This window comes from Vanellus vanellus (assembly GCF_965231255.1).
Source record: "Vanellus vanellus genome assembly, contig: HAP1_SCAFFOLD_110, whole genome shotgun sequence".
In the NCBI taxonomy this organism is placed as follows: Eukaryota; Metazoa; Chordata; class Aves; order Charadriiformes; family Charadriidae; genus Vanellus; species Vanellus vanellus.
This window is the reverse complement of record NW_028127815.1, coordinates 513,365-525,949: the sequence shown is the minus strand read 5'-3', so window position 1 is coordinate 525,949 and position 12,585 is coordinate 513,365. Positions and strand designations below refer to the sequence as shown.

Below are 12,585 nucleotides of genomic sequence, written 5' to 3'. Positions count from 1 at the left end.
TCCAGCCCTGCACCGCATCTGGGGGTTCGTCAGGCACCGCTTCCAGTGCTGCTGTGAGATCTTGGGTTGGGGATGAATTCCAGTGTCCAAGGAGGCACCAGGACTATGGGGAAGTGCTGGAGGAGAGTTTTCATGCCGAGGGAAGCACTGGAGGGACACTAAGGCAGCGTGACACAGCCTGGGAAATGCTGTGTGTCCCCATCCCCTCTTGTTCCAAGCACTGACCTGAACTATTGACTGTAGCTACAGAGGATGTTCTTGTGAGCACTAAACTCAGTGCCACCCATCACAGAGTCTCTCCTCCAGGAAAAGCTCACTAATGATGGTGCAAAGCACAGCACTCCTGTTCCTCTCCCTGGGTGATGATGAGTGTCGCTGGGAGCCAAGCTATCGCCCACGTCACAGCCTGTGGCAGTGGAAAGTGCTTCTCCTGGAGGTGCTACAGCGCTTTGTCCGTGCCCTCCCTCCAATATCGTCTCCGAACCCCTGCCTGTCTAGTGGCTCTGGAATGTGCCCCAAAGTGAAATCACAGGCGCAGGGGTGACCCGGGACCGGCTGTGAACCCCTTTGCAGCTGGTGCTTTACCTCTATATTGATTCATGGGTGGTGGCAAATGCTCTGTGGGGGTGGTTACAGCAGTGGGAGCAGAGCAACTGGCAGTGCAGAGGTAGACCCATCTGGGCTGCTGAACTGTGGCAAGACATTGCTGCCCGGATAGAGAATCTGGTTGTGAAAGTACATCATGTAGATGACCACGTACCCAAGGGTCAGGCCACTGAGGAACATCAAAACAACAAGCAGGTGGATCAGGCTGCTAAGATTGAAGTGGCTCAGGTGGACATGGACTGGCAACGTAAGGGTGAACTATTCATAGCTTGGTGGGCCCATGACGCCTCAAGCCATCAAGGAAGAGATGCGACATATAGATGGGCTTGTGACCAGGGGGTGGACTTGATCACGTTCACTATTGCACAGGTTATCCACGAATGTGAAACGTGTGCTGCATTTAAGCAAGCCAAGCGGTTAAAGCTTCTTTGATATGGAGGACGTTGGCTGAAATATCAATACGGGGAGGCCTGGCAGATTGGTTCTATCACACTCCCTCAAACCCGCCAAGGCAAGCACCACATGCTCACAACGGTGGAAGCAAACACCTGACGGCTGGAAACACACCCTGTGACCCATGCCACCACCCTGAACAACTACCGTGGGCCTTGAACAGCAAGTCTGATGGCGACATGGCACCCCAGAGAGAATTGAGTCAGACATTGGGACTCATTTCCAAACAGCCTCATAGACACCTGGGCCAAAGAGCATGGCATTGGGTGGGTGTATCACATCCCCTATCACGCACCAGCCTCCGGGAAAATCAAACGATCCAACGGACTGCTATAAACTACACTGAGAGCCATGGGTGGTGGGACCTTCAAAAGTCGGGATACACATTTAGCAAAGGCCACCTGGTTAGGTAACATTTGAGGATCTGAATATGTTCGGGAAGAGAGTCTGGGTTATTCCTGACACAAGCAAAGGCAAAACTATCTGTGGGATTGCTTTATTTTAAGGCCCTGAGTGCTCTTGGTGGGTGATGCTGGAGGATGGGGATGATCGATTTGTTCCTCAAGGGGATTTGATTTTGGTGAGAATGTCCAATGAATAAAATGATATGATATTTATTGCTAAATTACCACTATATGTCATCACTGATACGGTTGCTATATGCTCTATCTATGGCATTGCAGTGAAAGTGACCTAAATTAATGAAGAATGAACTTTGATGAAACTGAGCAAAGTGCAGAAGTGATGGAACCAGAAGTGGCTGCAGCAACTGGCACCCGGGAATTGTCTTGAGATCGACATCTTCAACCCACAGATGATGGGCATGGGCCATGCCGGCTACACCAGCTGTGAGCTCCAGATGCAGCACGCAACAATTCAACATCACACACCATGTCTCCTGCCGGGAAAGACAGTTACAACAGATGGAGCCCAAAGGCATGGACTAAATGAACTCAAGGGACATTTCAGTGGGATGGGCCATGGACTAAGGGAATGATATCTGTGTGCATATATACATATATCAAAGACAGGAAAATGGTGGTGATTTATGGAAAAGTGTAAGACCTGGGCATGAGGTAGATGGTATAGAATAAGGGGCGGACGCTGTCCTGGTTTTGCCTGGGATAGAGTTAATATTCTTTCTGGTAGCTGCCGTGTTTTTGATTGACTATGAGAATAACATTGTTAACTCATATTGTTTTAGTTGTTGCTGAGTGATGCTTATATTAAGTCACGGACATTTTCAACTTCCCGTAGAAGGTGGGGGGGCACAGACAAGACAAGCTGGCCAAAGGAATGTTCCATCCCATAGACGTCATGCTCAGTATATAAATGGGAGTTGGCTTGGGGGAAGGAATCGGTGATCACTTCTCCGGACAGGCGGGGCAAATGATCATTGGGTGTTGACAGTAATATATTTTGCATCACTTTATTCTATATATACTTATTATTATTATTGTTGTTGTTACTGCTACTGCTACTGCTTTTATTTTCTGTTACTGTTCTATTAAAAAATATTTATCTCCGCCAATGTTTTGTTTTTCCCTGTTTTTCCCTTTTCTTGCTATTCTACCTGAGACATCCTGTTTCATATAAGAGCTGTTACCTGACCGGCCACATCTGACTCAGTGTTGTGCAAGGGTCAGACCCAGTAGGATCAAGCCCCAACACAAGTAGTATAAACCCAGAAAAATATCAATCAGCAGGGTTATGACAAGAGAAAAATTAGGCTCATGATCTAAGATAAGCCCTGGGCAATGTGCAGCGAAGGGGTGGCAGGTTATTGTCGGTGAAACAGCGTCCATTGGGCCAATTTCCATAGGGCATCCTTGAGCTCCTGGTTCCTCATGCTGTAGATGAGGGGGTTCACTGCTGGAGGCACCACCGAGTACAACACTGCCACCACCAGGTCCAGAGATGGGGAGGAGATGGAAGGGGGCTTCAGGTGGGCAAACATGGCAGTGCTGATAAAGAGGGAGACCACAGCCAGGTGAGGGACACACGTGGAAAAGGCTTTGTGCCGTCCCTGCTCCGAGGGGATCCTCAGCACTGCCCTCAAGATCTGCACATAGGACAGTATAATGAAAACAAAACACCCAAAGACTAAACAGGCACTAAACACAATCAGCCCAACTTCCCTGAGGTAGGAGTGTGAGCAGGAGAGCTTGAGGATGTGGGGGATTTCACAGAAGAACTGGTGCAGGGCATTGCCCTGGCAGAGGGGCAGTGAAAATGTATTGGCCGTGTGCAGGAGAGAATTGAGAAACCCACTGCCCCAGGCAGCTGCTGCCATGTGGACACAAGCTCTGCTGCCCAGGAGGGTCCCGTAGTGCAGGGGTTGGCAGATGGCAACGTAGCGGTCATAGGCCATGACTGTGAGGAGAGAACACTCTGTTGACATAAAAAAGAGTACAAAAAAGAGCTGGACAGCACAGCCAAAGTAAGAGATATCCAGGGTGTTCCAGAGGGAATTGGCCATGGCTTTGGCGAGAGTGGTGGAGATGCAGCCCAGGTCTATGAGGGAGAGGTTGAGGAGGAAGAAGTACATGGGGGTGTGGAGGCGGTGGTCGCAGGAGATGGCGGTGACGATGAGGCCGTTTCCCAGGAGGGCAGCCAGGTAGGTGCCCAGGAAGAGCCCGAAGGTCACGAGCTGCAGCTCTCGTGTTTCTGCAAACTCCATGAGGAGGAACTGTGTGATGGAACTGCCATTGGACATTTGCTGTGTCTGGGCAGGGGGACCTGTCCAAGGAGGAAAAGGCAGTGACAAACTGGGAGAGACTTCTCTGAGGAAATCCCAATGCCATTCCTCACAGAAATCCCCCTCCCACAGCTGAATGAGGAATGATCCAGCTCATTCCCAACCCCACAAACTCAAAGACACCCTCCCTTATCAGGCAAAATACTGCTTCGACACCTACTTTCCATGAGGACACGTCTGGGGCAGGACTCCCAGAGTCAGAGGCAGAAGAGAAGCTGACCCGCACCCCCTCCCCAACTCCTGAGATGCAGAGTTCAACAGAGGGGTGGGGAAACGAGGAGAAATGCGCCTGTGCTCTGAAAAAAGGAAGCGAGGAGAGGCAGTCAGACAGGCGTGCAGTGAAGCCTTCTCCTCAGTGACAGTGTCTCCAGACAGAGACACTGAAGGGCACTTGCTTTTATGTTGTGCATCACTTGTAGGACACACTCACTTCTCCTGGACTGGAGGTGCAGCTGCTGAGAAGGCATATCGGGCTCTGGACCCTGTGGCTGTGGGGCGGGCGGGAGAAGAGAGCAGAGGCTTGCTTCGGAGGTGAGGGTATGGCGGGAGGTGCTGGGATTCCCCCTGGCCGGGCATGTCTGGCAGCAGCTCCCTCTGTCCCTGCCTGTGTCTGGGCTGCCAGGAGCTGCCCCTGCCTGGAGCTGCTTCTCTGCCCCCCGGGTCTCCTCCCTGCCAGTGCCCCAGAGCCCATCCCACCCGCTGTGTGCTCAGCTCTGCCCTGCAGACCCCTCCTGGCAGCACAGCGCTGCCGGGGGCATCTCTGGGTGTGCGGGGGCTCAGGAGGGGTTCAGGGAAGTGCTATTGAGAATGAGGGTCTCTGTGCCTTCTCCACAAAGGAGAAATCCATTCCCACCTCCCACTGCCCACCCAGCAGAAAAGAGGAGAAATCCCACAGCACAGACTTGTTCTCTTTCAGGGGAAAAGTCCTCGATGTCCTTCTTCAAAAGGACTCTGTGCAAATGTCCTGGGGGTGATGTGGATCTGGAGCAGCCCTGACCCACACAGGTCCATCTCAGCAACAGAAGGCATCTGCCTTGCTCACAGTCACTCCTTCCACCCACTGCTTCTCCCCACAGCAGCTCCGTGGGAGCTCCCCGGGCAGGCGCAGAGCTGACCCTGGCAGGCGGCAGAGTCCCTGCCCCGGCACACAGCCCCGGGGTGCAGGGACCCTGCTGGCAAGGACAGCCCTGCCCACCCCTGTCTGCACACCCCTACGCACACCTCCACAACCATCCCCAGCAGAAGGCAGCCCTCAGGCCCTGTCCCTCTCACCGGGCAGCAGGGAAGCCCTGCTCTGGAGCACATCCTCCTCCTCTACAGCACAGAAACTGAGAGAGTCCTCCTGACAGAGCCCAGCAGCTCTCAGATGGACCAGCTTGAGGAGATCCCTCCAGGAACTGGAGCTGCATTGCCCGGCACCCCGAGACTTACCAGGCAGAGGGCGGTGAAGATTTCTGCCCCAGTGAGCTCTCAGCACCCCCCACTCCCAACTGCCTTTAAGCTCTCTCTGCCTCGCAGGTCTCCTCTCGCTGCCTGCAGGCAGTGCCCCCAGCCCTGCTCCTGGGCAGAGCTGTCTCTCTGCAGCGCTGCCCGCTTGCCAGGAGCTCCCTCCGGCCCAGCAGCCCGGCCCAGCTCAGCAGCAGAGGACCAGCCCACGGTGGCACTCTCTCTGTCCCCTCTGGCTCTCTGGAGGTGTCCCTGGGGCTCCAGGGGAACCTACTGGTAAACAGCCTGAAGGAGTCCCTCGTGTTCCCACCCTTAGATGTGGAGAGAGACTTATTTCTAGCTGTTGCAAATTTAAGTCTAAGAGTAACTGTTTTGGTTTAGTATTAGACATGACAGCAGGATAATGCCAGGGAGCAACCTCCTTTTCTTCTTTGGAGGGAAGGGATTCAGCTGAGTCAATGGAGGCTTCTCAGCCTGGGTTTGTAGTCCCTGGGGCTACAAGAGCTCCATCCCATGCCCACCACAAACCCCCAGCAGGTGGCATTGCTCTGGCCTCACTTCACATGGGCACAAGAGCAGCTCCTGCATGAGAGCTCCTGGTCTCAGCTCACTTGTGAATGAATGGAGAGGGAGGGCAGGAGGAAGATGTTCGGACACAGACACCTGGGGACATCTGTGGTGCCAGAGGTGACCAAGAGGCATGTTGGGAACTGCAAGCTCTATTGGAGCAGTTCAGAGAGACAGGGCAGCACCTGGGGGCATCTTGGTGGAGGCTGGAGGGAAATCCCTTTGGCCAACTTCAATGACAGAAGGTGTCCACGTGGAGGACAAGTGCCCCTGCAACTCTTCCTTCTGCCCAGGGCAGCCCATAGAGGGATTCAGCTGACCAAATGCAGTCGTGCGGCATGGGCAGAGTTAAGTCTCTCTCTTCTCCATCAGTTGTCTTTTCCACATGTCCCTGGAGTAGAATGGCAGGTGTCTCACGTGCATCCCTTCATTGCCTGACCTAATTCAGGGCAGCTGAACCTCAATTTAGTTTACAAATTCAGGGCTGTAGTGGTAGGGGAGGTGCCAGGGCTCTCCAGCACAACTGCATGTGCCTGACAGGGACAGCTCAGGTCCTGTACAGGCACCCCGTCCCCATCCAGCCTGGCTGTGTGACAGCCATCACCCAGAGCATCTCAGACAGAGTGGGTGCCTTTGGGCCACTGACTGAGTCCCACCCCTGCACTGGCACAAGCTCTGTCCCTTCTCTCTCCAGTAGATACTGGGCAACACCTGAACAGCAAGCACATCACACCAGGGTCTCCTCTCATGCTCCTTCACTCTCAAACTATGCTGGTTCTTCTCTCCTGAATTGTTTAGCCATCCCCTTGATGATAGAATCATGGATCAGGCCAATGATTTTCACAGTGGGCCTGAATCACAGCATGTTCACACCAAGGACATTTTCAACACCATCTTGTTCTTCCTCAGACCAGCTTCATCTCCACCACAGAGTTTGCTCCCTTTGTGTGCACCTCAGTTCCTCTTCACACTGCCCTTTGCCATCCACTCTACCAGGTCTCTGCTCTGAAGCAAAACCTTTGCACAGCTGAGGTCTGGGGGCCTTGGAAGCAGGTCTTGCGAGTCTGCTCTCAGCCCAAGTGTGCCACAGCTGAGGTGCCGCAGCCCAGCCATGCCCCAGGGCCTTCAGCCTGGGCACAGAGAGGAGGGGCTGGAGCTGTGTGTGCCATCTCTTCATTCCACTTGGAGGGAAGAAGAGCTGAGGGGTGTTTGGACATCTCCCATGACTGGGGTGCTGTGATGGGTGGGTGCAGGATGATCAGGAGGCCAGAAATTTTGAGAGAGGCTTGCCCTCAGGGTGAAGGACCTGCTTAGATTTGTGGAGCTCCTCTAGGTGATAAATAAACTGGGTGAACCAGTAAGGGTCAGAAAAGAGACTGGTAAGGGTTACATTGTGGTGGGAGACAACAAACCTATTTACATCACCCTGTCAACTTTAATTGCCCTGGCATTCACTGGAAGGGGACCACAACTGCATGCAAACTGTCCTGGAGGCTTCTCGAGAATATTGGTCAAGACACAGCTGAGGACCCCAGTCTTTATAGCACAGCTGCCAGATCGGCCAACAATGGTAATGCCCATCTGCATCTGTTAATTTCCATGAAGGTAGAGCTGGACATGGACATGTAAAGAATGTCAGCTTTGGCTATCACGTCCATGAAATAGTGGGGTCTCTCCTCCCAAAAGGAAGGAGAATAGAAGAATGTAGATGCTAGACCTCAGAGGAGCAGTCTTTGGCCTCGTCTTGTGACTTTTAGTCGGGGAGCCCATGTGAGCAGCACAGAAGGGCAGCAGAGCTCAGTATACCTCATCTGCAAGGACAGCATGTGTCAAGTATGAGAGTGTAGTCATACCAATAGTCAGAAAAAAACAAGCCCAGCTGTCAGGAGAGGAGCTTGGGGAAACAGAAAATTCATGGGGAAGCTCTATAGAGAAAATGAAGCATGCGAGATGAGGAGGCATGTGTTAAAACAAAGGAAGAATTCAGAAATACGGTTGGTTTTAGAAAAGCCACAGGTCCTATAGAGCTGACACTTGCACGGAAGTTCAAGGGCATAAGGATAAGCTGTTACTACTCCAGGAACTTTGAAAGAAGAATTGAACATCGTGTGTGACCACTGCTGAATTCGGTAAGAGCATGTGTAGATCCAATTTTTTCTCTGTTCTCTTCTCTCCTCCTTCTTCACCAGCAAGGCCTCCCATTTCCATGTGCCTAAGAGGCAAAACCCCATGCAAAACCCAGCAGTGGATGGAGATCAAGTCTGGGGATACTTAGCTAAGGTCAACCCTTAGTAGTCCATTGGACCAGATGGGATGAATCTAAAGATGTTGGGAGAGCAGCCCAATGTCACAAGAGGGCTGCTGTGATACATTTTGGAAAGTCATCATGACTGAAGAATCCACATGCATTGTCGGGAAGTCACAGGCATTGCCAAAGCCTCAGAAAACCACAGTGCTGGCAGGAAGGAAGCAGGCACAGGAGTAGGAGTGTGTAGCTGTGGTGGGGACAGCCAAGGGCATTGGTGGGGCTTTGACACCCAAACAGAACTGAGAGACTTGTCTGCTCAGCTATGGCTTCTGTCTCTCCCACTGTGCGCCATGAGAGGACACCAGATTCTGACAGCTCCAGTGCATTTTTTCTCCTCACCTGCCCTCCACAGAGCCTGGGACGTGCGCTACCGCTGATCTGCACCTGGTGTTACACATTCCCACATTGCATTGCCCCCAGGAAGAGCCAAGAGTATTTCAAGAGGCCGAGGATACCCCTTCCCAGGGGATGGGGCTCTGGGCTTGACCATTCTGCTTGGTGAAGCACATCAAGGGTTTTCACAGGGGTCTTCACATTTAAATTTCCTCCTGTACCAAGTGCCTTCGACTTCCTGCTTTACCAGTCCCCAGAGACAGGTGCTTTGTCTGCTCATTCCCTCCATGGTCTCTTCAGTGAGGGACGTCAGCAGGGCCTGCCAACACCCTCAGAAACCTCCAGGTTTGCTGCTTCTCCAGAAGCTTGGTCAGTCTTTCAGGATCTGCAGTTCAGGAACTCGGCACCAGAGGGCTCATTCCCACACAAAACACCCGAAGGAACCAAGTCGGGGCCTAATTTTCCTTTAGTCTTCAGGTCTGATGTGGCTCATTAAAGAGATTTTGGGAGTGTTGTCAAAGTGAAAAGATGTCAAAGCAGAGAGACAAAGGGAATAACATGTTTGATTTTAACTAGCCCCTTTGGCATTAATGCCAATGCGTTTGGCTTAGAGGAATGACTTCAAGTAGAGTCGGCACCATCCAGAGCCGTAGGGATGGACTGGCACAGCCCCCGCACCATCCCTTGCAGGAGGCACCCCCCTCTCCTAGGCTGAGGCGTGCATTCAAGATGCAAACCTCTGCAGTGCCCACTTGTCACAGGCCTCCCGGCAGAGGCTGACTCGTTCCCCATGACCCTCCAAGCCTGCATCAGCTCATTGGGCTTTTGCTCCCCAGCACTGCAACGCTCCAGCCCATGGCAGCTTTGGCTTTGACACCCTCCCTCCATGCTGGGCCAAGGGTTCCCAGTTCCTCCTTGGCAGCTGCCCCTGCTTCCACCTCCTGCCTGCTGTCTTTTGGCCCTGGCGCTCACTCACTTTACACCAGCAGCCTCCTCAGAGGCATGTTTCTCTTCATGGCTATTCAGAGAGATCCTTCCTGCCCTTGGAGGAGGCTGTCCTGTAAGGCCTATGAGATTCCCTGAGCTCCTTCACCCTTCAGAGCTGCTTCCCAGGGCACCGCTTGTGTCAGTCTCCCACGCACGTCAAAGTCGTCTTCTCTGGAGCCTGCCCATCTGTGCTCTGCTGCTGGCCTTCCTCACTCCTCTTTGGCACCTGGGACACGACTATTTCCTGGTCACGACAGCCAGGGCTCACGCTGATGATCACACCCTGACCAGCTCTTCCATGTTGGCCAGTACCTGGGCTAGGTGAGCACCACCCTTCCTGGCCCACCTGGCAGCTGTGATAAGAAGTCATCCCAAGATCCTCCAGACTGTTGGCACCCTGTTGCTTTGCCTGGCCACTGAATGCCAGGATACTTACGGTTCTTCATAGGAACCTGCTCATGCACCTGGAGGCTTCTCTGGGTAGATGTCAGAAGAGTTTCAAAGGTCCCTTATGGAGGCTGAGTGCCTTTCTTGCTGGGATCATCACAGAGAAGCACCTCCTGGTGAAAAAAAACACCCTTGGATGCAAACTCTCTGGTCCTACGCACTGGTAAGTGTGTAGTTGGCTCATGTGAACCCTGGCTTGATCCCCATCCACTGCTGGTTGTTCTCCTCCAGAATCCTGCCTCAAAGCACAAAGGCCTGGGAGACCTTGCTGGTGGTAACAGAGGAAAAGAGGATATCAAGTATCTCAGATCTATCTACACCTACTCCTACTAAATTCAGCAGTGCTGCTACATTATCCCTTGGGCTTCTTTAACTGTTCCCGAAGTAGCAAAAGCTCATCTTGGTTCCCTGGAATTCCTTTTGAGTTTCAATTGAGTTTTGATATGTACCATTGCTGGGCCTGGACGATGCTCTCCTTTAGGACAAGATGTATTCGGGCACACTGTTCAAGTTATTGGTCTTTTCACCAAGGGAGTGAGTGAAGACGCCTGTGCGATGTGCTTCATGTCCATGCAATGTGTGCCGCTGTGGGATAGAGAAGGGTCAGACCTTGCCTCTGAACAGACCTGGTGACTGATGCCTCTTACTAATGCCTCTGAGTGACGGCATCAGACAACAGAACAGACACCAAATAGCACTCTCTGCGATGCTGTCTGGGGCATCTGTGATGCATCCACCCTCAATGGGAACCGCTTTCTCGTAGGTCCCGTGTGGTCCGTGCCAGCCTTGGCATCTCATGTAGCTCTCTGGGCCTAGGTTTGAACATGAAAGTGAGTAGCTGCCCCAAATTCTGTCAGGCAATGTGGGGCTGAACAGGGGAACAATGCCATTATTGTCACTGGAGATCTCTATGATTAGAGAGAGAACACAGAAAAGAATATAGGAGTTCTCTATCATAGGTTCTATGATTCTGTGGTTCTGTGAAAGGGCGGTCGATTGGAAGCTTGCTGAACACCTGGGGTCAGAAGGTTGTGTCCAGAGATACGCAATCCATCTAGAGGTCATTTACTACGTCTGTACGTGGGGAGTCGACACTGGGACCAACACTCTTTAACAACTTGGTTAATGGCCTGGATGGTGGGGCAGAGTTCACCCTCAGCGGGTTGCAGATGATATGAAACTGAGAGGAGTTGCTGCTACACAAGATGGTTGTGCTGCCCTTCTGAGGGACCTCAGCAGGCTGGAGAAAGAGCAGAGGGGAACTTCACCAAGTTCAACAAGGGGAAATACCCAGGCAGCAGTAACACCATTCAGCAGTACATGTTGTAGAATCATAGAATAGCTGAGGTTGGAAGGGACCTTTGAGATCATCAATCGAACCATTAACCTACCCTGACAGAAACCACTTCTAAACCATGTCCCTAAGTACCACATCTACCCTTTTTTTAATCACCTCCAGGGATGGTGAATCCACCACCTCCCTGGGCAGCCTATTCCAATTATAAAAACCCGTTCAGTGAAAAAGTGTTTCCTAATATTCAATCTACACCTCCCCTGACATAACTTGAACCCATTTCCTCTGGTCCTATCACTTGTCACCAGGGAGAAGAGGTCAGCCCCCACCTCTCTACAACCTCCTTTCAGGTAGTTGTAGAGGGTGATAAGGTCTCCCCTCAGCCTCCTCTTCTCCAGGCTAAACAACCCCAGTTCCCTCAGTCGTTCCTCATAAGATTTGTCCTCCAGACCCCTCAACAGCTTTGTAGACCTTCTCTGGACACGCTCCAACACTTCAATGTCCTTCTTGTAGTGAGGGGCCCAAAACTGAACGCAGTACTCGAGGTAGGGTCTCACCAGTGCCGAGTACAGGGGGATGATCATTGCCCCAGTCCTGCTCGCCACACTAGTCCTGATACAGGCCAGGATTCTGTTGGCCTTCTTGGCCACCTGGGCACACTGCCGGCTCACATTCAGCCGGCTGTCCACCCAGGTCTTATTCTGCCAGGCAGCTTTCCAGACACACCGCCCCCATCCTGTAGTGCTGCATGGGGTTGTTGTGACCCAAGTGCAGGACCCGGCACTTGGCCTTGTTGAAACTCACACCATTGGCCTCGGCCAATCAGTCCAGTCTGTTCAGCTCCCTCTGCAGAGCCAACCTACCCTCAAGCAGATCAACACTCACGCCTAGTTTAGTGTCACCTGCGAACTTACTGAGGGTGCATTCGATCCCCTCATCCAGTTCATTGATAAAGATCTTAAAGAGAACCGGCCCAGCACCGAGCCCTGGGGGACACCACTTGTGACTGGACACCAACTGGATTGAACTCCACTCACCACCACTCTCTGGGCACGGCCATCCAGATGGTGTTTTACCCAGCGAAGAGTACACCTGGTCCAGGCCATGAGCACCCAACTTCTCCAGGAGAATGCTGTGGGAAACGGTGTCAAAAGCTTTGCTACAATCCAGGTAGATTACATCCACAGCTTTTCCCTCATCCACTAAGTGGGTCACCTTGTCATAGAAGGAGATGAGGTTTGTCAGGCATGACCGGCCTTTCACAAACCCATGCTGACTGGGCCTGATCACCCTATTCTCCTGCATGTGCCATATAATGGCCCTGAGGATGATCTGTTCCATGACCTTCCCAGGCACCGAGGTCAGACTGACCGGCCTGTACTTCCC

At 52.5% G+C, this 12,585-nt stretch overlaps 1 protein-coding gene across 1 annotated transcript; it reads right to left on the bottom strand.

Annotated features, from left to right (window-relative positions):
* Positions 1-2,839: 2,839 nt before the first annotated feature.
* On the bottom strand, positions 2,840-3,775 carry LOC309684979 (olfactory receptor 14J1-like; the record flags this gene model as incomplete). The annotated part of the gene is made up of 1 exon (XM_082500812.1): positions 2,840-3,775. The coding sequence occupies one exon, from the start codon at positions 3,773-3,775 to the stop codon at positions 2,840-2,842; it is 936 nt and encodes a 311-aa protein (XP_082356938.1).
* Positions 3,776-12,585: the final 8,810 nt, after the last annotated feature.